This window comes from Diceros bicornis, chromosome 18 (genome assembly GCF_020826845.1).
Source record: "Diceros bicornis minor isolate mBicDic1 chromosome 18, mDicBic1.mat.cur, whole genome shotgun sequence".
NCBI lineage: Eukaryota > Metazoa > Chordata > Mammalia > Perissodactyla > Rhinocerotidae > Diceros > Diceros bicornis.
This window is the reverse complement of record NC_080757.1, coordinates 22,132,907-22,154,372: the sequence shown is the minus strand read 5'-3', so window position 1 is coordinate 22,154,372 and position 21,466 is coordinate 22,132,907. Positions and strand designations below refer to the sequence as shown.

General features: G+C 49.6%; 1 protein-coding gene across 2 annotated transcripts in view; it reads left to right on the top strand.

The window, feature by feature from the left end:
- The window catches only part of ASIC2 (acid sensing ion channel subunit 2), a 991,167-nt gene that overhangs the window by 726,536 nt on the left and 243,165 nt on the right, over nt 1-21,466 (top strand). The window contains exon 1 of one of the 2 annotated variants that reach the window (XM_058560357.1): nt 14,827-15,540. The exons of the other annotated variant lie outside the window; for it this stretch is intronic. Within the exon in view, the coding sequence (XP_058416340.1) occupies nt 14,827-15,540 (714 nt within the window). Of the gene's footprint in view, nt 1-14,826; nt 15,541-21,466 lie in introns of those variants that run through there. 2 annotated transcript variants of the gene reach the window in all.

Below are 21,466 nucleotides of genomic sequence, written 5' to 3'. Positions count from 1 at the left end.
AACCTAAATCATAAAGTACACACACACACACACACACACACACACACATACCATTCTGGTCTCAAGCCACTTTATGCCTTATTCTGTTCACTCATCTTCAAGTACAGAGAATTTTCACTTCTCAGCCTCAGTTCACAGTCCTAAACCATCAAATCCATATGAATGGAGCCCTTACATAGACGTCATGTTCCCAGTATTTTCCACGTAGTGTTATTTCCTGTGCCTAGAACACCTTCTCGTCCTCTCTCTGTTATAGACACTGTAGTCAAGTGGAAGGAAGGAATGCTTAAAGGGAGTCCCAGAGCTAGCTGTGTGACCCTGGACAAGTCACTGACATTCTCTGGGCCTCAATTTCTTTATCTGTAACTTGGACCAAGGAGATTGGACCAGCTGATCACTGTGGCGCTTCCCGCTCTCACCTGCAGTGAAGCTACTCTAGAATCTCTCTCATCTGCCCTTCCCAAGGTGACTTCCTTTTCCTTGATAAGGGTGGTCACATCCTGGTCTGAATAACAAGGGTAACTAGACTCAGTGTACAAAATATCTAGAAATGCCTCTGTGTGTGCTAGAGGCATGAGAGCTAAAGACGACAGATCCACAAATGGCTCTTCTGTTCAGGCATGTATTTTAGAAGGTAATGGTACTAATTAGAATGTCTGCCTTGGTTACTTCTCTCCAACAAATGAAAGTGTTAGCATTTTGTGTGGGCATCAGACTTCCCTAGAACTTACGTGTCACACCAGGGAACATGAGTCAGCAAGCAGGTTCGTGTGCTGGCAGATCAACAGAAGCATCAGCCTTGAGACTAAAAGTGTGAATGAAAGGACAGGTCTTAGATTTACAAGATATTTGCAAGGTATTTATACTTTCGAAGTATTTCACATACATCATCACATTTGACACTCAAAACAGCCAAATGAGGGAAGCAAGCAGTCAACAAACATCCCTGAGGTCTTCTGTGTGCCCGGCCCTGTTGACGGTGTACAGGGACGAACTCAAGATCCCGCCCTTCATGGAGCTGACATCCTAGCAGACCAGAATCTACTGCACTAAGATGAATAGGAGTGTCTTAAAAGAGAGGTTAACAACAATTGCACAATTATAGAATCAGTGCACTGGCAAAAGTTTGATAGTTAATGATAGCAACTACCATTTATTATTCAACAAATATTTACTGAGTGCTTACTATATGCCAAGCTCTATGCTAAATGCTTTACACATGTTATTTTATTTAATCTTTACGCTAACCCTTCAAGGTAGATGTTATTATCTCCATTTTTCAAATGAGGAAATTAAGACTCGGAATGTTTAAGTAACTTTCCCAATTTCCCCTAGCTGGCTTGCACTGGAGCAGAGAGAAGAGAGTGGTTAACCCTGTTTGCAGAAGCAAGGGAGAGCTTCAGAGAGGGGAATGTTGAGCAGGGTCCCAAAAGATGAGGAGGAGTTCACCATGCAAAGAAAAAGAGAGAGTGCCATTCAGACCTCAAGTTCAAAGTCATAAAGAAAAAATGTGATGTGAATTTAAGCTGGAAAAGAAAGAGACTTAGATAGCCAGGGCAAAGGGTTTGTGGGACAGGCAGTAGTATGAGAGGGGCTGGTGGGGTAGATGGGGCCAGGGTAAGAAGGGCTTTATAAGCTAGGCTTTCCCAGAACTTCCTGGAATTGTTTCAAGAACAAAATAGATAATATCTATACAGCACACTGGGGCAAATGGACAAGGCTGCTGTCCTGAGCAGCCCCTAGGGCTCCTGCTGCTCCAAGACTGCCCTGTGGCCCCCAAAACTGTGAATATCAATACCTACACTCCTTGTGACCCATTGTGTGACACAACACACAGACTGTGAAACTCTGCACTAAGTAGTGGGGAGCCACTGAAGGATTTTAAGCAGAGTAATGACAGAATCAGAATGGCAGAGTGGGGAATGGATTGGAGAGGGAAGAAATCGAAGGCAAGGGGCCCAGTCAAGAGCTATAATTACAGGGTAAGCTGTAGACCAGGAAAGCCCAAACCAAGATGGCGGCTGTGAGACTAGATCACAGACCATGGGCTTGAGAATGATTTACGAGGCAGCATCGACAGCCTTTGGTGATGGATGGAATGTGGTGGGGATGAGGGCTTAGTAGAAGATAATCCCAAGATTTCTAAATAAAAAAGGGACTTAGAATTCATGACTGAAACATCTCTTCCCACGGGTAAAATTCCAGTTCCAAATTTAAAAGGCTATATTGTCGATACTTCACAAAGCAGTATACACGTTTCAGGTTTCTCTGTATCAATCAATGAGTGAGTATGCGAAAAGGAAAAACACACATACACACACAGAACCTTCCAAGGGAAGTTTGCATTCAGGAAGCTAATAGACAAGCAACATCAGTTGAGATACTCTGATTTCTGACATCCCTCTATAAGTGGGAATTCTGCTGGCGCCTATTGCAAAAGACTCCCAAGTCCTACAGAACAAAACCCTAAAATGTTTCTGATGGAGACATGAGCATTAGAACTGTTTTCTCAAATAGAATTCCATTTCTCCTTTATTGTTTCTTCCTGCAGGGAAAAAAAAATGCCGTAAAAATTGATCTGTCATTGTTTTTAGTGTAAGAAACAGAAAAGAGATAGAAACATTTAAATACCACGAAATTTCTTTTTAAAGAATAACTAAACAACCACAACATAATGCAACTGTTAGCAACATAATTAATTTGGAATGTTAAGTCATGTACCCCAAACCACTGTTTGGCCATCAAACAAAATTATGACAGAGAAATTTTGTTCAAGGTGATGGCTGAAATAATGGACCAAATAAGAGAGTAAAATCTTTATTATTCTCTCTCCCAAAGAAATGTCATTTTTCTGAATAACCAGTGTTTCCAAGAGTTAAGGGTTTATTTATTCCTTTAAGCACCACAACTTTTTTTTTCTTAATGGAACCATTTGGCTAAAACTCCTTCTGAAATATATCCCATCCTTTCCTATATTCTTATGCAAATTATACAGAACAAAATGTCATCTAGGGACTCAAGGCTGTCATTGAGTTCCAATTATTATTTTGGGCTAAAAGACTCCAGACTATTCAAATCATGTGGAGTTTGCCCAACATTAAATGGTATCATTTTTTAAGTCCTTTTATCTGTTTTTATAGTTGGTTGTCTTCTCTTTTGTTGTCAAGCGTTGGCTATACATTCTGGGTACCAGTACTCTTGAATCTTAAGCCTACTTGTTTCTTTCTATAGCATGCATTATTTCTATTCCGCGGAGAGCATGAAAAACAAATAGTCAAGCATATTATCAGGATTGTGCATAAAGTAAGAGTAAGGAGCCTCCGTGAAAAGACAAGGGCTCAGTCATGTTTCCAGCATGCGATGGTGTCCGCAGTGACTGGAAGGCTGTATCGCACAATGCGGGGGCAGGAGGGGTTGACATCAACAAAACTCAAGTTTGACCTTAAATAATCCACTTGATATCTCTCAGCCTCAGATTCCTCCTTGGCACAAATAGAAATAATAACATCTACTTCATTAGGGTTACTGAAGGGATTAAATGAGGTAATGCATGCAAAGTCCCTAGCCCCATGCCTGCCACATTACCATCCTCAATTAACTAAGGTTATCATTATTATTATGAATTTTGTGACATGCATTGTGACTGCTCAAATGGTGGTTTTCCTTATCTGCTTGCACTGCATCTAAACTGGAAACAAGAGTATTATGTGTGTTCAGACAAAGGAGAATTTCAGCCATAGTTAAAGATGGAAGCATGGTTATAGTTGGGGAATGATCAGGCCCTTTATGCTGCTGTTGAGATCCAGCCAGGGTCAAGTGCACCAGTCCAAGTGGTCTAGCCAAGAGTTTAATCACAAGTCAGGGTAGAGTCTCCAGGCAGAGACTGGGAACAGATAGAGACGCAGCAAGCAGAAAGGCCACAAGAATAACCACACCACAGAGGCAATCTTCATCCAAATTGGGGGACAGGTTAGCCTCTGAGTCAGTTTTTATTATGGGTCACTATTTAGTCATAGAGCCTCTATCACGTGAGTCATTGTTGGGGTTTTGTTCGAAAGAGATCGAGACTAAGGTAGGGATCCTGGTGGAGCCTGATACTTCAGGAGGAGGGGGATCCAGGAGTCAGAAGCCAAGAGGAACATTCCAGAGTGGGCCTGGTCCAGCGTGATTGTGCTGACCACATCAGGGCAGCATCTGTGGCTCACTTTCATTGGTTGGTGGGCAGTGCCCAGGTGGGGAGGATGGTGAGGTTGGCCAAGAGGTCCAGGGCTGCAGTGGCCCTTTGTCCAGCGATACTACTTCATAGAGACAAAACCTCTGCCTGTGATGCGCCTTCTTTCCAAGCTTGGCTCTGGTAAGATTGCTTGGGGTCTGTTTGTCTAAAATCTAAGTAACTTTACCAAGAGGACCTATTTGTTGACAAACTCTGTCCCTCTTCATCCTCCTCTGACCATTGTTCACATATAAAGAGATGTTTTCCTAAAGTGATCAGGCTGGGTGTGACCCTTGTGCTCAGGTCTTTTTACTCAATGCTATTTCATATCTAACTCAAAACATTGGCATCCTTGCCCTGTTCTTTCTTTAGAACGACATCATTTTCCAATGACGTAGTATCCCCATCATTTGCTTAGCCATTCCTCTATTGCGCATATGAATTGTTTTTAATTTGTTTGTTTGTTTGTTTTTCTCTATCGTGAGAAGTCTCACTGCAAAGAGCTTTGTACTTTTTTTCTTGATTTTGGGTTATTTCCTTGGGGAACCTACAAGGGTGTGGGACTACCAGGTTAAAGGGTCCGAACTGTTTCATGGTTCTTATTACCATCAAGCTTATGAACTTGCCTTTATAACTCCAAGCACTTTCAGAAAACTGTTTGGAATCTAATGTTGTGTGTTAGTGCTGTAGGCTGCTGAGAAATATTGAATGAGTAAACTTGAGTACTGTTGGGCTAAAGAAATATTGATTAGGAAGAAGAAAGCAAGGCTGAGGTTTGAAAGGAAGGAAGGAGGGAAGGAAGAAGAGAGACAAGGATGGAGGGAGGGAAGAAAGGAAGGAGGGAGGGAGGAAGAAAGGAAGGAAGGAAAGAAGGAAGGGAGGAAGGGAGGAAGGAAACAGGAGGATAGGTTGAAAACCTGTGGTTTGTAAGGGTGGGTTCCTACATTGCGGTCATGTGGTGGCTCTCAGTATATAGGTCATTTGGATGCTGAGAGAGGAAATATTTTGTGTGGCTTCTACCTTACGTAGCCCAGCCTAGTACTTGTGCCCATGGGTACTTCCCTAAACCTCTTCCCAGCCACCGGGCTTGTATAGCTTTAGCTCTGCCTGTGACGGCGTCACACTGAAGCAGGAAGCACACAGTTCCAGACGCACGGCAGATACTGAGAACCCAGCTCTGTTTTCACTTCCTTCATCTCCCCAAGGGTTTTTGCAAAACTCTGAATCATGCTGCCACCCACTTTGTCTTTTCTCTTTCTAAACTCCCAATTTCCTGCTTTTTAAATAATTACCAAGATGTTGGAGTCAGACCTGGGTTGGAATCCTGGCCCTGCCACCGTGTGGCGCATTCTGTGTGACCTTACTCTAGTACCTTCACCTCTCTGAGCCTCATTTTCTTCATCTGGAAAATGAGGCTTAACTCAGTGCTTGACACTGAGCTCAGTGAATGGTTGTGTTATGTGATTATGGCTGTTATTATGGTTTAAGCTGTGCCTAAGCCAGCAACAGAGAGAACACAATTGGAAAGATAAAGTTTCTATGTCCCTATTTGTAAAATGGGGATAATGCTACCCACTTGGGAGAGCTGTCATGAAGAATCATTACCTGATGCACTTAGTACACGGTTGGTGCTCTGTGCCATTGTCCTCTCTTCTCCTCCTTATCATCCCCTCCCCTCCCCTCTCCTCTGCTCCCTTCTCTTATCCTACCTTCCCTGTCCTGCCTTCTCTTCCTGGCTTCTGTTTGGATAATCACACAGGTCCACACCTCTGCAAAAGAATGTACTAAATCCCTCCCTTTCTGCTCCTTCTGTGGGTGGACAGGCAAGATAAACTAGGAGCAGCAAAATCCGAGGTAGAGGTTTGGCTAGGTCATTTATAAGGGGAAGAGAGTAAACAAACCACTAGTGGCTGAGCCAGAGGAAAGCTGTAGCTAAGAGGAAAAGCAGCCCGGATAGAGGGTCTTGACAAATCAACCTGGACTTAAATCTCTGAGTCACTGCCGAGGATCTGTCTGCAAGACCGATTCAGGGCTGGTTAGTTAGTACTCCCCAAAGGAGAGGTGAGAGCCAGGGTAAAGTTAAGTCATGACTGAAAACAGTTAAGGGGACAGTCAAGAAACGATGAATAAAATGCCTAGTTGTATCTAGGGTTTTATATTTTATTAAATCCTACTGTAACTGCATGACTTTTCATAATATGAGTGGATGGTAACTGCTGGAGAAGGTTATTATGCTTAACTATTTTAATGAAAGTTTTGTTATGTGGATGGGAGAGGAAATTGGGTAGAAAAGTGTGCAAGGCTCCATTTCTCTGCTAACTTTATGGCCAAAGTTACAACCAAGACCCAGTTATTCAAGCCTAAACCCAGAATTAGTCAATGATAGGTAAGGTGATGCTGGAGGAAGGAGAAAGATTAATTATTTAAGTGGCCTGACTTAGCAAGTGAATGTCACAGGTCAATAAGACACCACTGGGGACACGAAAACCCACATCAGGAGGAGGACGTGGATGTGGACTATTTGGACATCACGGATCTGGGCATCCTCAGTGTGGAGCTGTGCTGGTGGTGCCTCTGGTCTCAGATCTTGGCTCAAAGGTTGATCCTCGTGGGAGAGGTCACATAGTTCTCCACGAGTTGGGTGAGAAAACGAAATGAGTGGAGAAATTCAGAGGAAAACAGGGAACATGTATGATGCTAGCTCTCAGACCAATTAAGGGGAGGTCCCTCCTCTGGACCGTCTCAACACACTGTGCTCATCTCTGGCATAGCATGTATCATGTTTTATTAAATTATCTATTTTCTTACCCATGTCTCCCACTAGACTGTCAGGTAAAACAGGGACCATGTCTGAGTAGACATAGTATTCCTAGTGCCAAGGACAGTGCCTGATATGCCCTAGATGCTCAAATAATACCCACTGCAATCATTACTTCTAGCTAATTACAACCTATTTAATTAAGACCCTGTACTCTAGAGCCAAAATACCTGGGTCTAAATCCAGCCACTGTCTGGACGAGGTACTTATCCAATCTCTGCCTTTGTTTCCTCCTGTGTAGAAGAGCTATAATGGTGGTACATATCTCATAGGGTTGGTGTGAGGGCTAAATGAGTTAATGTATGTTTGCTGAGCACAGTACCTGACACATAGTCTGTGCTCAATCAATGTCAGCTATCGAATATCATCATCACCATCATCGTCACCATCATCACCATCATTATCAACATCAACATTACCATCATCATCATCATCATCATCATCATCATTGCCATCATCAGATCAACTTCCCAGTGACCAGGGGAAAGTCACTAAACTCTGTACCTCAATTTCCTCTTCTAATTTTAACTACGTGTTCATTAAGATCACTTTTGGCACTGATACCCTCTGGTCCTCTCTATGATATGTTTTACCCATTCTGTATACTAGTCAGAGAAACTTCTGAATCCCAAACTGGCTTTCTCTGCCAACCAATGCATGCTTGAACCACCTTCCCAAACCAACAAGAGCTGTGTGCTCAGGGCACTCAATTGTGTGTGTGTGCGCGTGTGCGCGCGTGCGCGTGTGTATTATAATTAGTCTAAAGAAAATATGACTGGAAAGGTAAATCTTATGCAAATGTAATACACTTCAGAGGCAAATGGAAATATCTTTGCATTACCTGCCATTTGAGATTCTCCACAGGAGAGCTTCCATCCATCAGCGTATCTAGCAAAAAGTTAACAAAAAATCTGATAATAAAACGGCGAGCTCTGTGTACCACTTTATCATAGAGCCCACCGTCCTTTTTGGATGGGAGAGCAGGACAATGTGAAATGAGAAGTTGAGGAAAATAACAGAAGTTGGAATGAAGTGCCAGAGGAAGGCAACGAGAAAATAACTGAAAATACAGGGGAAAAAGGTGTGAAGAACATGGAATACAATTACTCTAGTAAATGATATTCACAGAATGCAACCATTTGTGTAAAAAAATGGGGACATGTGGAGACTATACACACATATGTATAAAGTATCGCTAATAGATTATACAACATATTGATAGCATCAGTTGCCTCGAGGGAAGAAGAATGGGAGGGGTAGAGAAATTTTTTACTAGACTCTTTACTCTTTTGTCCTATTTGAATCATTTGAATACATTAGTGATTTCAAAATGGATTTTTTACAGTTATTTCATAGGGTGAGCAGAGAATGAAGCAGAAGTGGGAATCTGGATTCTGGTTCTGTGTTTGTCAGTATCAGTCTGTGTGATTTATAGCAAGCCTCTCCCCTCTCTGGACCTCAGCTTCCTCCCCTGAGAGTGAAGGGGTTTGATTAGATTTCACATCCAGCTCCCACATTTCACGATTTGCCACTCACCGTGGAGCACAGAGCGTCAGCCAAGCTCCCTCCAGCCCTGTGGAGCACGAGCCACCAGCCCTCTCCTCTGAACCTGGTCCTGCAGCCCCTGATCTTTCTCCTGGTGCTTGTGGGCCCCAGTTTGCCCTCTTACTCCTGGGATTTAGTGCTGGTGAAGGATGGGCAGCTGAGAGCTCAAACCCAGTAAAATTAGGATGACCAAAAAGACAAAAAAGAAAAATCTAGTGAGTCTAAGAAAGAGCCCGGAAGAAGAGAGAACAAGGAGAGGCCAAGCGTAGTACAAGGAAGCCCCAGAGTGAGGGGGAAAAACAATGGAAATGCTGACACCCATGAAAAGGTAAGATGGAGCAGCCACTCCCATGCCAGCCCCACAGTAGGGGGGTGCGGTGGGGAATGAGCGTGCCATGAGCTAACACCACAGTGGAGAAGTTCTCCTCGCTCTCTTTTCTCCCGTACAGGAACCCCATAAGGACTGCTGGACATTTGCTCAGGTCCTGTGACACTGCAGCCACCTCTGTGACCCCAGAGGCCACCAGCAGCAAAGAAGGTATCAGAAAGGACCACTAGGCTTCAGGCAGAGGTTGGGGAGAAGAGAAAGGAGAGGGAAAGAAGAGAGGAAGAAAAGAGAGGGAGGCAGAGTGACAGAGAGCCAAGGGCAGTACAGAGACAGAAAAAGAAAGACAAAGAGAAAGGAGAAAAAGAGAGAGATTTAGGTTCACAGGCAGACCCACAAAAGCCCACCTGCCTCATAATATCCATGAACTCTCATACTAAAAGTAGTGTTGACTCTAATCACCACAAGGAGCAGAGTCCTGAAAGAAAGTGCACTAGGCATTCTAAGCAGCGACACCAAGAACCCATCATTACTGTCCCCTCTCCCCACCCACCACTCCACTAAATCCCAGAGGTAAGAGGGCAAATAAGAACCCACAACCACCAGAAGGAAAATCGGGAACTGGAAGAACCAAGTCCAGAGTAAAGGGCTTGCTGGGCTCACACTGTGCAGGGCTCAAAGGAGGGTCACATTTTAAGGATGTTGACAGCCAAGATCCCATTTCAAGAGCAGAAAGTACAGGAGAAATAGTTGAAGAGACTGGTGACATTTAGCCTGGAGAAGAAAAGACTATCTTGAAGACTTTGCTAGGAAGGTAGACTGCTAGAGTCCCTTTCAGCATTTAAATATTCTGATTCCGTAAATTATCTGACGGATTCTCATGTGAAAGAAAGATCAAACTTATTTTGTGTGGCTCCCCAGGGATAAATTAGGAGAAATGGGAGAAATTTGCAAGGAGACAGATATCAATTCGACGAGAGGAGGAAGCTTGAAATACTGCCAGATGTTCCAGAGCAGAATCAGTTACCAGTAGACTGTCACTGAAGGGGTGTGTAGAAGGGACTCCTACAGCAGGTAGGGAGCAGGGTTAGGTGGCATCTCAGACACTTTACCATGCCAAGCCCCTGAGCAGTAGGGATTGGGGGCGAACAGGAACACTGGTTGCTCCAGTGAAGGCTGATCGAGCCAACAAAAGTATAACTCCTGAAACTGGACTATAAAGACAGAAAATCACATTGACTTAAATTGACCTCTCCCTCCCAATACACTCATTTTGTGGGAGAAAGAGCTTATAGCTTGTGGTGGTGGTCACACACAGAATGTGGCCTGGCCAGCTGGCAGGCCTTTCTGCCACTACACGCAAACATCACACAGAATGCCAGCATGCCAGGTGTGGAGCAAGAGATGTTTTAGAGATAAACAAGAAAAGGGAAATTTTCTTAAAAGCTTATTATTGGGAAATCACAATGCTAAATTCTAATGTCTTGGTGGATAGGTTATATGGGTCAGTGCATGCATTGCCTCGTGAATTTCTTTGTCTGGCCAAGTGAGTCTGCCAGGTGGGAAAGCTAATTCACACGAGCTGTCATGTTTCAGTGGAGCTCTGAGGGCAGAGATGCTATGGGGCAGGGTTTGAGGGCACAGGGCATGCAGCCACACTGCCTGGATTCAAAGCCCCCTCTCCTGCTTTGCAGCCGTGTGGCTTAGGGCGAGTAGCTCAACCTCTCTGTGGTAACAATTCTTCCTCTTTGAAGTAGAGAAAACAAAAGTGTTTACCTCATAGAATTACTTTGAGGATTAAACACTTAGAACATGTATGACACTTGTTTTTAATGTACATCACTTAGGAAGTCCCACATTTATTATTATATTATTATTATTATTTATCATAATACTTTTGAAAGAAGCATGATGGAGTCAGAAGATCTGGGACTTTGGAATGAGTTAGAGCTGAGTTCAATTCCTGCTCTCCAAGCCCTTGGTGCAAGAACTGTAAAAAGAGGGCAAAAAATACCTCCCCTGCAGGGTCGGAGTGAGAAATTAAATACAATATGTTTATGTGCCCAGTTCAGTGCCTGGCATATAGAAACATTCAAGAAATCTGAGTTCCTGGCCCCTCTTCTCCATCTCAGTGTGCTTCATCAGTGGGCCATGGCACTGTGCTAAGAGGTAGGGACACAAATATGAGTGAGATATAGCCCTGTCCTCAAAGGCTTCCATCCAGAAGAAAGGCCTGGACATAAGCAATGACAAGGCGCTATGACAAGGCCATGATGCTGGTGGCAATGCAATTACCCTGGAGGCAATGCTTAAGCTGGGACTTGAAGAAAGAGTAGAACTTCACCAAGCTGGTCAAAGTATTGGTTGGAGAGGGGCTGGGGGTATTTCAGGCAGCACAGAGAACGCACTGCATACATGTGGCATAAAAAGAGACATCGATCATTGCTTGGGGTCACTAGCTGTCCCTGTGTCTACCTCTGGATTTCTGTGCCAAGACCCTTGGATCCTATGCAAGATACCCCTCCTCCTCTCTCTGGGGAAACCACCCGTCTGGAGAATCAACAGGAGAACCTATGGCAGAGAAGACACCCAGGCAACTGAAAGCAGCATGTGTACATTTCAAGGGGGGAACCACGAGGAAAGAAAAGGCCACCACAGCTGAACAAATAAGAAACATAAAATGTCCTAAAGGTTTCTACAAGACAGGGCTTCGTGCTGCCCAGAGTTATGATGCTGGGAGACAGGACCTGCTTTGCCCTGCTGCTTCCTCAGTAACTGTGCTGAGCTCACAAGGCTGCCCCACCCTGGCTGGGATATGTGCCCCTGTGGCACCCCAGGACCAGGCTGGGAGCACTGGTGTGTGAGCCTTTGTTAGAGGCCCCATGAAACTGGGAGATTCAGAACCTTCCCCCCAAAGCCAGCAACAGACATCTTCAAGGAACCGAATCCAAAGCAGAATTTCAGCAAAGCCCAACTACAGTAGCTTCTTCCCCAGGTGAATGAGAAGGGCCTCCAGGTGTGTGTGTGTGTGTGTGTGTGTGTGTGTGTGTGTGTGTTTGGTGTGCATATGTGTTGTGTTTATGTGCATTTGTGTGTGCATATGTGTGTGTGGGTGAGTGGGGATGTGTGGTGGTCAGATGCCCTCTTCTCCAGAGACCAGATACGGGGAGTTGCCATGCTGACATGATGCCCTCCAGGTCAGTGGGGGGAAAGCCCACCCCAGTACCACTCAGACACTCAATGCTCACTCAAAAGATCTGCCCAGAGCACCCCTAACGAATCATCACAAAGTGGGTGAAATTCCTCTCCCGGCCCAAATCCAAATCTTCCAGGCCCCAAATCCCCTAACTTCACTGGGGTGCCCTCCCACTCTCAGGATCCCTTCACACTGTCTCTCCCACCCCCCATCAAAATCTACTCTCTGGAAAACGTCTAGAAAACTCCTCTGTCCCACGGAGTAGTAGGGCTGGAAGTGTTCCCTGTCCCAGTGAGGCCTCAGTGAGTCAATTATTTGGGAAATATGGGTAGGGACCTACTGTGCACCAGGCACTGCCAGGCAGCCACGGGAACAAGACTCCAGCCCGCCTCAAGGCACCTGGCCCGGAGAGTGCACACTGTAAGGCCCCGTGGTGAGTAGAAAGAGCCGGGCTTGGGGGATCTGGGTGTGGAATCCCAATCCACCACTTACAGGCCACATGACCTTGGGCAAGTACTTGGCCACCCACTTCTCACCGGCAAAATGGAGCTAGCAGTACACATCATGCTTCATTCATCCTCCCAAACACACCAAGGCAGAATATCAAAAAGGCAAAATGAAGTTGTCCCACAGTGCCCAGGGGTTAGTGGAAGACCTGGGCCTTCCAAGAGGGAAGGGTGACATCATCCGCCAACTGGCTGTAGGATCCCAGCCGTGAGGATGGCAGAGACAGAGTCTCCTGTCCATAGAAGTCACAATCCTCCCTCCTGCCCTCCTGGGAGAGCTGGGCTTGGCTGACTGTGCCAGAGCTGAGCAGCAGACCCTTCCAGAGAAGTGGCTGGGGCACACTGGGGAAGCTCCTAAGAGGCAGGGGGCAGGGCTGACCTACTGAACCCCAGCCTGCCAGAGGCCAGGTCACTGCTCCCAGCACCTCAACACACAGACTCTTCTACACACCACACACACACATGAGAAACACACCAATATCACACCACATCCAGAAACCCTGCTCTCCATCCACACTTCAACACATCCATCCATACCCACCACTCTCTAAGTGCACACGTACGCACACACATAGAACATACACACCATCACAGACACTCTCTCCTACACACACCACACACACAGTCACGGTACATCATCTACAAATAATTTCACATTCACAAGATACACAGAAATCCCCGTTCACACACACACGCACATCCAACCCACACTCGGTGCATGACAACTCACTCACACTGGTTCAAATGCCTACACAGTGGCTCACTCTCTCTACAGCCCATCTCACACAGTCAGAAGTGCCCTCACACTTATCTACACAGGCGCCACGGAAACACAATGTTTCTACACCACATCCCTCCCACAAGCCCGCACACCGGGACACATCTGTGCAGCGCATCCCCACCCGGCTGACCCCAGCAAGAGGCTTCCCGCTCGGTGTGCAGCGGCCACAGTGGCCGGGAATTAAAATGCAGCGAGGAGGAGCCGGGCGCGTCAGCACCGCGTCTCCGGGAGCGCACAGCGCTCGCCGCCGCCGCCGCCCCGCCCGCCCGGAGCCGTGGGGCCAGCGAGCCGAGAAGCAGGTGCTCGAAGCCCAGCCGCGCCAGCGTCGCGCGGCCGCTGCCCAAGTTCGCCCGGGGCCCGAGGAGGGCCGGGCAGCCGGGAGAGGAGCGCAACCGGCGCCGCCGCCACTGCGGCTTGGAGTCGCGAGAGGAGAAGGGCGCGCGGAGTCAACGAGTCCGGGTCACCCCTGAGAGGTGTAGCCGGGGCTCCGCAGTCCCCGGCTCCTGGCGCCGCCGGGGCAGGGAGAAGAGGCAGGGGACAGCGAGGCCGGGCTTTTCTGGAGACTCGAGGCACCCCGGAGAGCCGGTGGGAGAAGCTACACTTCCCTCTGGCCAGCAGCCTTGAAGGGGCCCAGCAGCACGCAGCATCCGGCAGGACACCCTAAGAAGCCCCAACCCCAGGCGAGAGCGGGCACATCGCAACGCAGAGCTCAGGCGCGGGACTTGGGGGAGCCTCAGGAGGTCTCGGCCCAGCTCAGCCCAAGGAGCAGTGAGAAGGGTCCTGGAGGGAAGGGAAAGAGGGCTGCAGCCAGCAGGGCGACCACTCACCCCGGTACACACCCACCCCACCCGCCAAGCCAGGAGCCGCGGTGCGCCTCTGGGGGCGCTCGTTCCCTGGCGCCTTCTCTCCCGTGTCCCGTAGTCCGCTGGGCTACGGGCCGGGCTGGTGGGGTCCTTGGGGATGTCCAAATCAGGCATAGTGGCCGAGTGGCTGCTCTCCCAGGACCAGCGTAAAAGCTGGGGTTAGGCGGAGCAGGGGGACTCAGCTCAGGGTCCCCCGAGGTACAGGACGAGGAGAGGCGGGCGCAGCGCCCGGGGACTGGAGAGGCGGCGCCCAGTGGGGCCCCTCCGAAGGCAGTGGCCGGCGTCGGGCAGCCTCCAGGAAGACTAGGGGCCAGCAGAGCCTGGGAGGCGCTCGGGAGAGGCCAGTGCCAGGGGCGGCGGGCCGAGGCGGCGCTCAGTCCCGGGCGGGCGCCCGCGGAGGCGGCGGTGGCGGCGCCGGGCGGGCATGCCGCGCCACCGGAGCTCCTTTCGGGCGCACGCTTCCCTGGTGCGGGCTGCGCGCGGCTGCTGCTGCTGCTGCTTCCACTGCTGCTGCGGACTCCCATGGCGGCTCCGCCCGACCGGGGCCGCCGCCGCTGCCGCCAGCCGCGGGCTGAATGAATGAGCCGGAGCGGCGGAGCCGGGCTGCCCGCGGCCGCGCTCACCGGCCCGGGACGCTTCCGCATGGCCCGCGAGGAGCCGGCGCCGGCGGCGGTGGCGGCAGCCGGGCAGCCCGGGGGTGGCAGGGGCGGCGAGCGCGAGCGGGCGCTGCAAGGACCGGGGGTCGCCCGCAGGGGGCGGCCGTCTCTGAGCCGCGCTAAACTGCACGGGCTGCGGCACATGTGCGCCGGGCGCACGGCGGCGGGGGGCTCCTTCCAGCGGCGGGCGCTGTGGGTGCTGGCCTTCTGCACGTCCCTCGGCTTGCTGCTGTCCTGGTCCTCAAACCGCCTGCTCTACTGGCTCAGCTTCCCGTCGCACACGCGGGTTCACCGCGAGTGGAGCCGCCAGTTGCCCTTCCCCGCCGTCACCGTGTGCAACAACAACCCGCTGCGCTTCCCGCGCCTCTCCAAGGGGGACCTCTACTACGCCGGCCACTGGCTCGGGCTGCTGCTGCCCAACCGCACCGCGCGCCCGCTGGTCAGCGAGCTGCTACGGGGCGACGAGCCGCGCCGCCAGTGGTTCCGCAAGCTGGCCGACTTCCGCCTCTTCCTGCCGCCGCGCCACTTCGAGGGCATCAGCGCCGCCTTCATGGACCGCCTGGGCCACCAGCTCGAGGACATGCTGCTCTCCTGCAAGTACCGTGGCGAGCTCTGCGGCCCACACAACTTCTCCTCTGTGAGTTGCCCTCCGCGCGAACCCGCTCCCCGTGTTCCCCACTCTCCAGTCACCGTCGGGGGTTGGGGCTGGACACCAGGCCCCTTGCGGTGACATCATTCCATGATGCCAAAGTGGAACCCACTCTTGGGTCCCCTGAGTCTTCGCCTCCAGGTTGTGGGAAGTTGGGCAGGAGAAGTCGCTCACTCCCCTGTCCCAGCCTCTCTCCGTCCAGTGTCAGACCCCAAGCCCTCAGCTCCACTCGTTGTGGTCCCCTCTGTGAATACTAGCCCTCCTTCTCCCGGACCTCACCCCCAGGTCCACAGGACTCCAGGCAACTGCCCTGTAACTGGAGTGAAGGGAAAGGAAGAGAGAGAATCACGTCTTAAGCGTGGGCTTGTTGTCTTTGGGAAAACCAATAGGAAGCTCTTTAAAAATGGGCCATCAGGAAAATCACGCAGGAGCCCTAAGCAGCTGACGGCATCAGAGTTCCAAAAACTTAGAATCTGGGAGACTTTGCGGGAAACTCCTGGAATATTAACCAACACTGAAGCCCGAGCTAATCTGGTGGGGAGGCAGCAGCCCCTTGTGTTACTTTTTAAAAGCTCTGTCTCTTAAGCATCCAGGGAAATTGAGCAGCGGTGGGCGCCAATAAAACCCTTAACCCCACAAGGTGTGAGTGTGGGTCTTCTGCAGTGGGGAAGGCAGCGTGGCAGGGATAGTGAGGCGAACAGCCGGGGCCAGGAGAAGCTGTGCTCCGGGTTTGTAAACCATTTGCTGTGCTGGTTCTTCATGTTGTGGGTCTGGATAACACAGCTGTCAGACAGAAGGTATCTGCCGTGTACGATCTGCCTAGGAGGAGTTCTGGTGCCAAGCCCCCGCGTGGCGCGAGTCTGTCCAGCCATTTGTGTGTAAATGCCCCTTAGGTGGGTTTGCACTCTTCCGCTAGTGCAGGGAAGGTTGGTGTGTGCGTTTATCTATAATGCCCTGATGGCGATTTTACCAGCCCTTATGCGTCCCTCCTGACACTCTCGTCTCTGGCGAAGCTTTTTCTGGGATGGTAAAGAGATGCCGCGGTTCCAACAGGCGTTGGCACAGATACCAGTCAGGTCAGGCCTCTGACTGGCTGATTGGGCTAGTCCTTGCCTGGGATGGTGACCCTGGCTTCAATCTTGCCCTCCTTGCTTTGCTTTATGTACAGTAGCCCTGAATTATCCACGCCCAAAACATCCCTTGTTTTCTGGGCTTTTCAGCTTGCCTTTAAGTAATACCTACCTGGTGGCTGCCCTGCCTTAGCAAGCAGGAGGTGCTGTTAACATAGGCTGCTAAGTGACTTCTTCCAGACTTCAAACAGAATTCTGAGTTCCACAGAGATGCAGGAATGAGGGTAGTGACCCCTGTTGTTTACTGTTCTTTGGCTGACCACTAATTAGCAGCCCCTAAAGTTAGACTGAAGTTCAGTGTGACATTGAAGTGTCAGCAGCCCCTGGCTCCAGCTCCAGGATGTACAATACAGCTCACCAAATATAATTCTGCACACCTGCAGATGGCTTTACAAAGTGGGTGGAATTGCATGCTAACAGCCAGTATTCACTTTTGACATTCCACAACCCTGCATTAGCAGAGTTTTATTCCCATTTTAAAGATAAGGAAAATGAGGCCTATAATACTGTCCAAATCCCAGGCCTAGCAAGTTCAAAGTCCAACTTTGCATACCACCAAATGCATTAAACGGAAGCCACATGTAACCTTCCTCTCTGACCCTGGGCCTCTCTTCTATCAGAGGACCCCTGGGTAGGACGCTTGCCCCCACCACCACCACCAAATCCCATCCCTCCTAGGAGCATGGCTGGGAGAGTGGACTGTGGAGCTGCCTCAGGGGGTCCAGGTGGTGAGAGCCGTGGCCGCATGTTACCAAGGCCTAACCCACCTCTGCCTGCAAGCACACAGCACCTTCATGAGCACCCTGACCTCAGCCTCCCTGGCAGGTATGGCCACGAGTTGAGGAAAATAGGGTCCTTCTTACTGGAGCACCCCCTTCTCTTGCCTTCCTGTACCCTACCTTCCTGGTTCTGAAGAGTTTGCAGGCACACACCCACCCAAGCACAAGTATTACTTCCATTCCCCAAAGGCCTGTGTTCCTGGGGACTCAAGTGACCCCTAGTGGCTTCCCATCATGGCCCTGTCCTGGGAGTGTTAAGCTTCTTCACATTTCATGTTATAGTTTTTTTTTTTTTTTTTCCCCAAGGGCCTCGGGATTCAAGGCTGCACCCCTCTATCTGTGGAAGCCAGAAGCTACTTCAGGGGAGCCCCAAATACAGACTAGGCCCATCAGGAATCCTTTCCTCTAACCATGCTATGTCATCTCAAGCCTTTGTCATCTTTGATGGAGTGGCATTCTAGTGTAGTGGTTAAGAGCATGAATGCTCAAGCCACACTGATGGTTCAAATCCTGCGTCTACCACTTGCTGTGTGCCCTTGGACAAGCGACTTAGTCTCTCTGTTCTTTAGTTTCCTACTCCACCTAGTGGAGGTAACAATAGTATGAACACCATATTAGTTGTATGTGTATATACAGATGTGTGTGTATACATATATGTAAAGAGGGGAGAGCTCTGAAAACAGTGCTGAGCCCCCAGAAAAATGTTGCCTTTAAATGGCATCAGCCTCTGTTATGGCCTTTTGCCCCCAGCTCTGTGCTGCCTCCCCTCTGTATCACCCTCTGCACTATAGCCAGAGGAGTCTTTCCAGTGCTCTACTCAGAGCATATCGTCCTGCTTCTTAAACCCTTCCGTGGCTCACCTGTCCTCAGGATGAGGTCCAAGTTCTCAGGCCCTGTAGCTGAGTGCTGCCTTATCTCTTGCCAAGCCCTCTCTCGTCCCACATATTCAAGCCCTGTGGAACAGGTTACAACAGCTGAACCCTTGCTCCTCAAGCCTCTCTGCCTTCTCTCTGCTACTGTAGGTGCCCCCACTCCCACTGCTTTGTCTGCTGGGGACAACTGCTCATCCTGCAACACCCAGCCCTGGGGGTTATTCTGCTTTGGAGCCTTTCCTAATCACTCCCCCTTCCCTCATCACCAAACAAATGACGCCTCCCTCCTCCTTGCCCCTCTACCACCCCGTTGGTGTCAGTCCTCACACGTGTGCATGTCCTCACACCTATTGGTCTGTGTCTGTCCCCCCCGGCCTCCCAGACCTGGCAGGAATCGTATCTGATTACCCTGCTGTCCCCAGCACCCAGCACAGAGCCTGATCTGTAGTAAGTGTTCCAGAAAGGTCTGGGAGATGAATACTTTCATCAGGTACACCAAGACTTCTTATGCCCCGGGTCACTCACTCCAAGACTCTTGGCTTAGTTTCTCCAGGGAGCACCAGTGGAATGCATTTCTAATGAGGAATTTCTGGGCATTTATTCCTTTGGGGGACAGAAGTGGGGAGTGGGGAGCAGGATGCCAAGTGTGCCCCAGATACCTGTGCTTCCCAAACCTGTGCACTAGAGGACTAGTGTAACAGGTGAGGGAGACCTGTGGGGGATGTGCCAGCTGTTCCCAAAGTCTCATTCCATCCAGTTAATCTCGTGGTCCGGAAATAAACTCAGCAGGGGAGAGGAGTATAGTGGAGGGGCGTCCATTGGCTTTTATTCTCCAGGTCCGTTCAGGGTGTGTTTATTTGCAGCTCCTCTGTTTGTTTGTGGCAGCCATGCAAGGGTTAATCGCTCAGCCATCAGGCAAAGCAGCTCCCGCTTCTGAATGTCCACGTTGTTTCCCTGGGCATCAGCAGTGGACCTTGCACTCTGCACGCTCTGGCCCTTCCAGGTTCTCCTGGGGGTGGAGGAAAGCAGCCTTCCCAATAACTGGGCAGGATGCAGAGCTGTGAGGCCCATCTATCTGGGCACTGGGGCCTCGGAAGAGGGACTGAGGGGTTGGGAACAGGGGCCGACAGAGGCCAATCAGTGTCCAGCAAGAACAAGGAGCAGTGGCTTTCTCGGGAGGAGGCATGGTTCAGGGGAAAGGGTCAGGCAGACCTCAGCTTCAGGCTTGAGCTCTGCCCCTTTCTGGCCGTGTGCTGTGGGCAGGCACCTCACTCTCTGAGCCTTTGAGAGCTGGGAAGAAGATAACACGTGCACAGTGACTGGCCCATGCCTGGGCAGCAGTAGGCGCTTGATATTCGAGAGCTGTTGTTACAATTTGGATAAAGAGATCAGCATAGTCTTTGTATTTGGTGGTAGCAGTTATTAATTATTATCAATATGATTATCATGTCTTATCATGACCACTTACCTGAGTGGGGATACGCTCATTTCCTGGTTCATTCATTCAATCAGCCAGTGTCTATTAAGTATCAATTATATGGCAAGCTCTGTGCTAGCTGCTGGGATGTACAGTTAAATAAGTGTGGCGTGCGTCCTCTGTGGACTTGCAGTCTTGTTGAGGAAGGAGATGTGTGGACAGATGCCGGGAGTGCAGAGGTGCTTTGTGGGCTTGGAGAAGAACCCACATCAGATTGGGAACCTCTGATGGCTTCCTGGAGGAGGTGACATCTGAAATGAGTCTTGAAAGATAAGTAAAAGTTCTCAGGTAGAGAAGGGGACTTCAGGGAGAGGGGCCAGCATGAGCAAATGAGGAGTACAGAGGCACGAAATGATGAGATTGAACATGCTTTCTAGGCCCTGAGAGTAGTTCAAGGTAGCTGGAGGGAGGGGCTGGATGTGCTGAGGGGGGAGGTGGAGTTGAAGGGTGATAATGCAATGGTGTGGTGGACACCTAGGGGCCAAACTAAGTTTTTAAACTTTGTAGCAAAAGCTCTGCCTTCTTTCACTACTGGCTGTTACACTGTGGAGGGAGACCTCATCTGTGTCCCCCTTCCAACTGCCACCCCCATTCCTAACTCCATCAGGGGCCTCTCCTCCCTGCACCCTTCCCCTGCTTTCTATCCCGATGGGCAGGGGTCAACGTTGAGTCCAGATTTTGGACTAGTCATACGTACTAAAAGCCAAGGAAACAGCATTTGGTTTCATCACACTTTGTCATAGCAAGCAGGCTGGCTGCTATGAGCCAGCAACAGAAAACAAGAAATCATTTCAGCAACATATTGTTTAAAATCAGCAAATTCTGTTAAAATGGTGCTAGGCCAGGCAGTCCAGTAGTTATGAGGATGGATGGCTTTCGGGCGGCAAGAAAGATACCTCTGCCTTTAGAGAAAGAGGAATAAACAAGCTAATACATGTAAGGTGCTTAGAACAGTTTCTGGCACCAAGGAAGGACTCAATAAATGTGAGCTGTTTCCGTTATTATTACTTGCAGTGAGCGTTTCGAGTGAAGGACAAAGAAATAGCTCTGGGCAGCTGTGCTGTGCCAGGCCGGGGCTGGGCATGTTTCATGCCATCTCAATTCTCGCAATAACCCTAAAAGGTTGTGTGCTCATCCACATTTTACAGATGGGAGAACTGTAGCTCAGGGAAGGTCTGCTGAATGCCTAAAGTCAAAGAACTAGCAGATAACAAAGCTGGGATTTGAACCCAAGTCCTCATGACCACAATGGTGCATGCACCTGGATGCACAGCTGCTCAGCTGGATGCGGAAGGAGCAGCGTTAGTGGGAGGCGGGGAGTGTGCTGAGAAGAGCAATCCAGCCTCAGTTCTGCCGTGACCAGCTATGTGACTTTGGCCTCAGGATCTTCCTCTGTTAAATGAGGGCATCAGTCAAATGACCAATGGGACTCAGCTAAAAAGTTCTCCATCCAAGTGAGCAATCAGGGGGAAATAGGGCTTAACTACTGCAGATGGCCCGAGCTTTTCCGCCAACCATTTCTTTTCTTTGCAGAGCTGAAACAGTGATTAAGGGGGAAATGTACAAGTTATTGAAGTGCTAGAGACAGGGTGGTGATTAAATAGACATTTACACAAGGAACATGAAAAGACCTCCCCTAGTTATTTGACTTCGGGG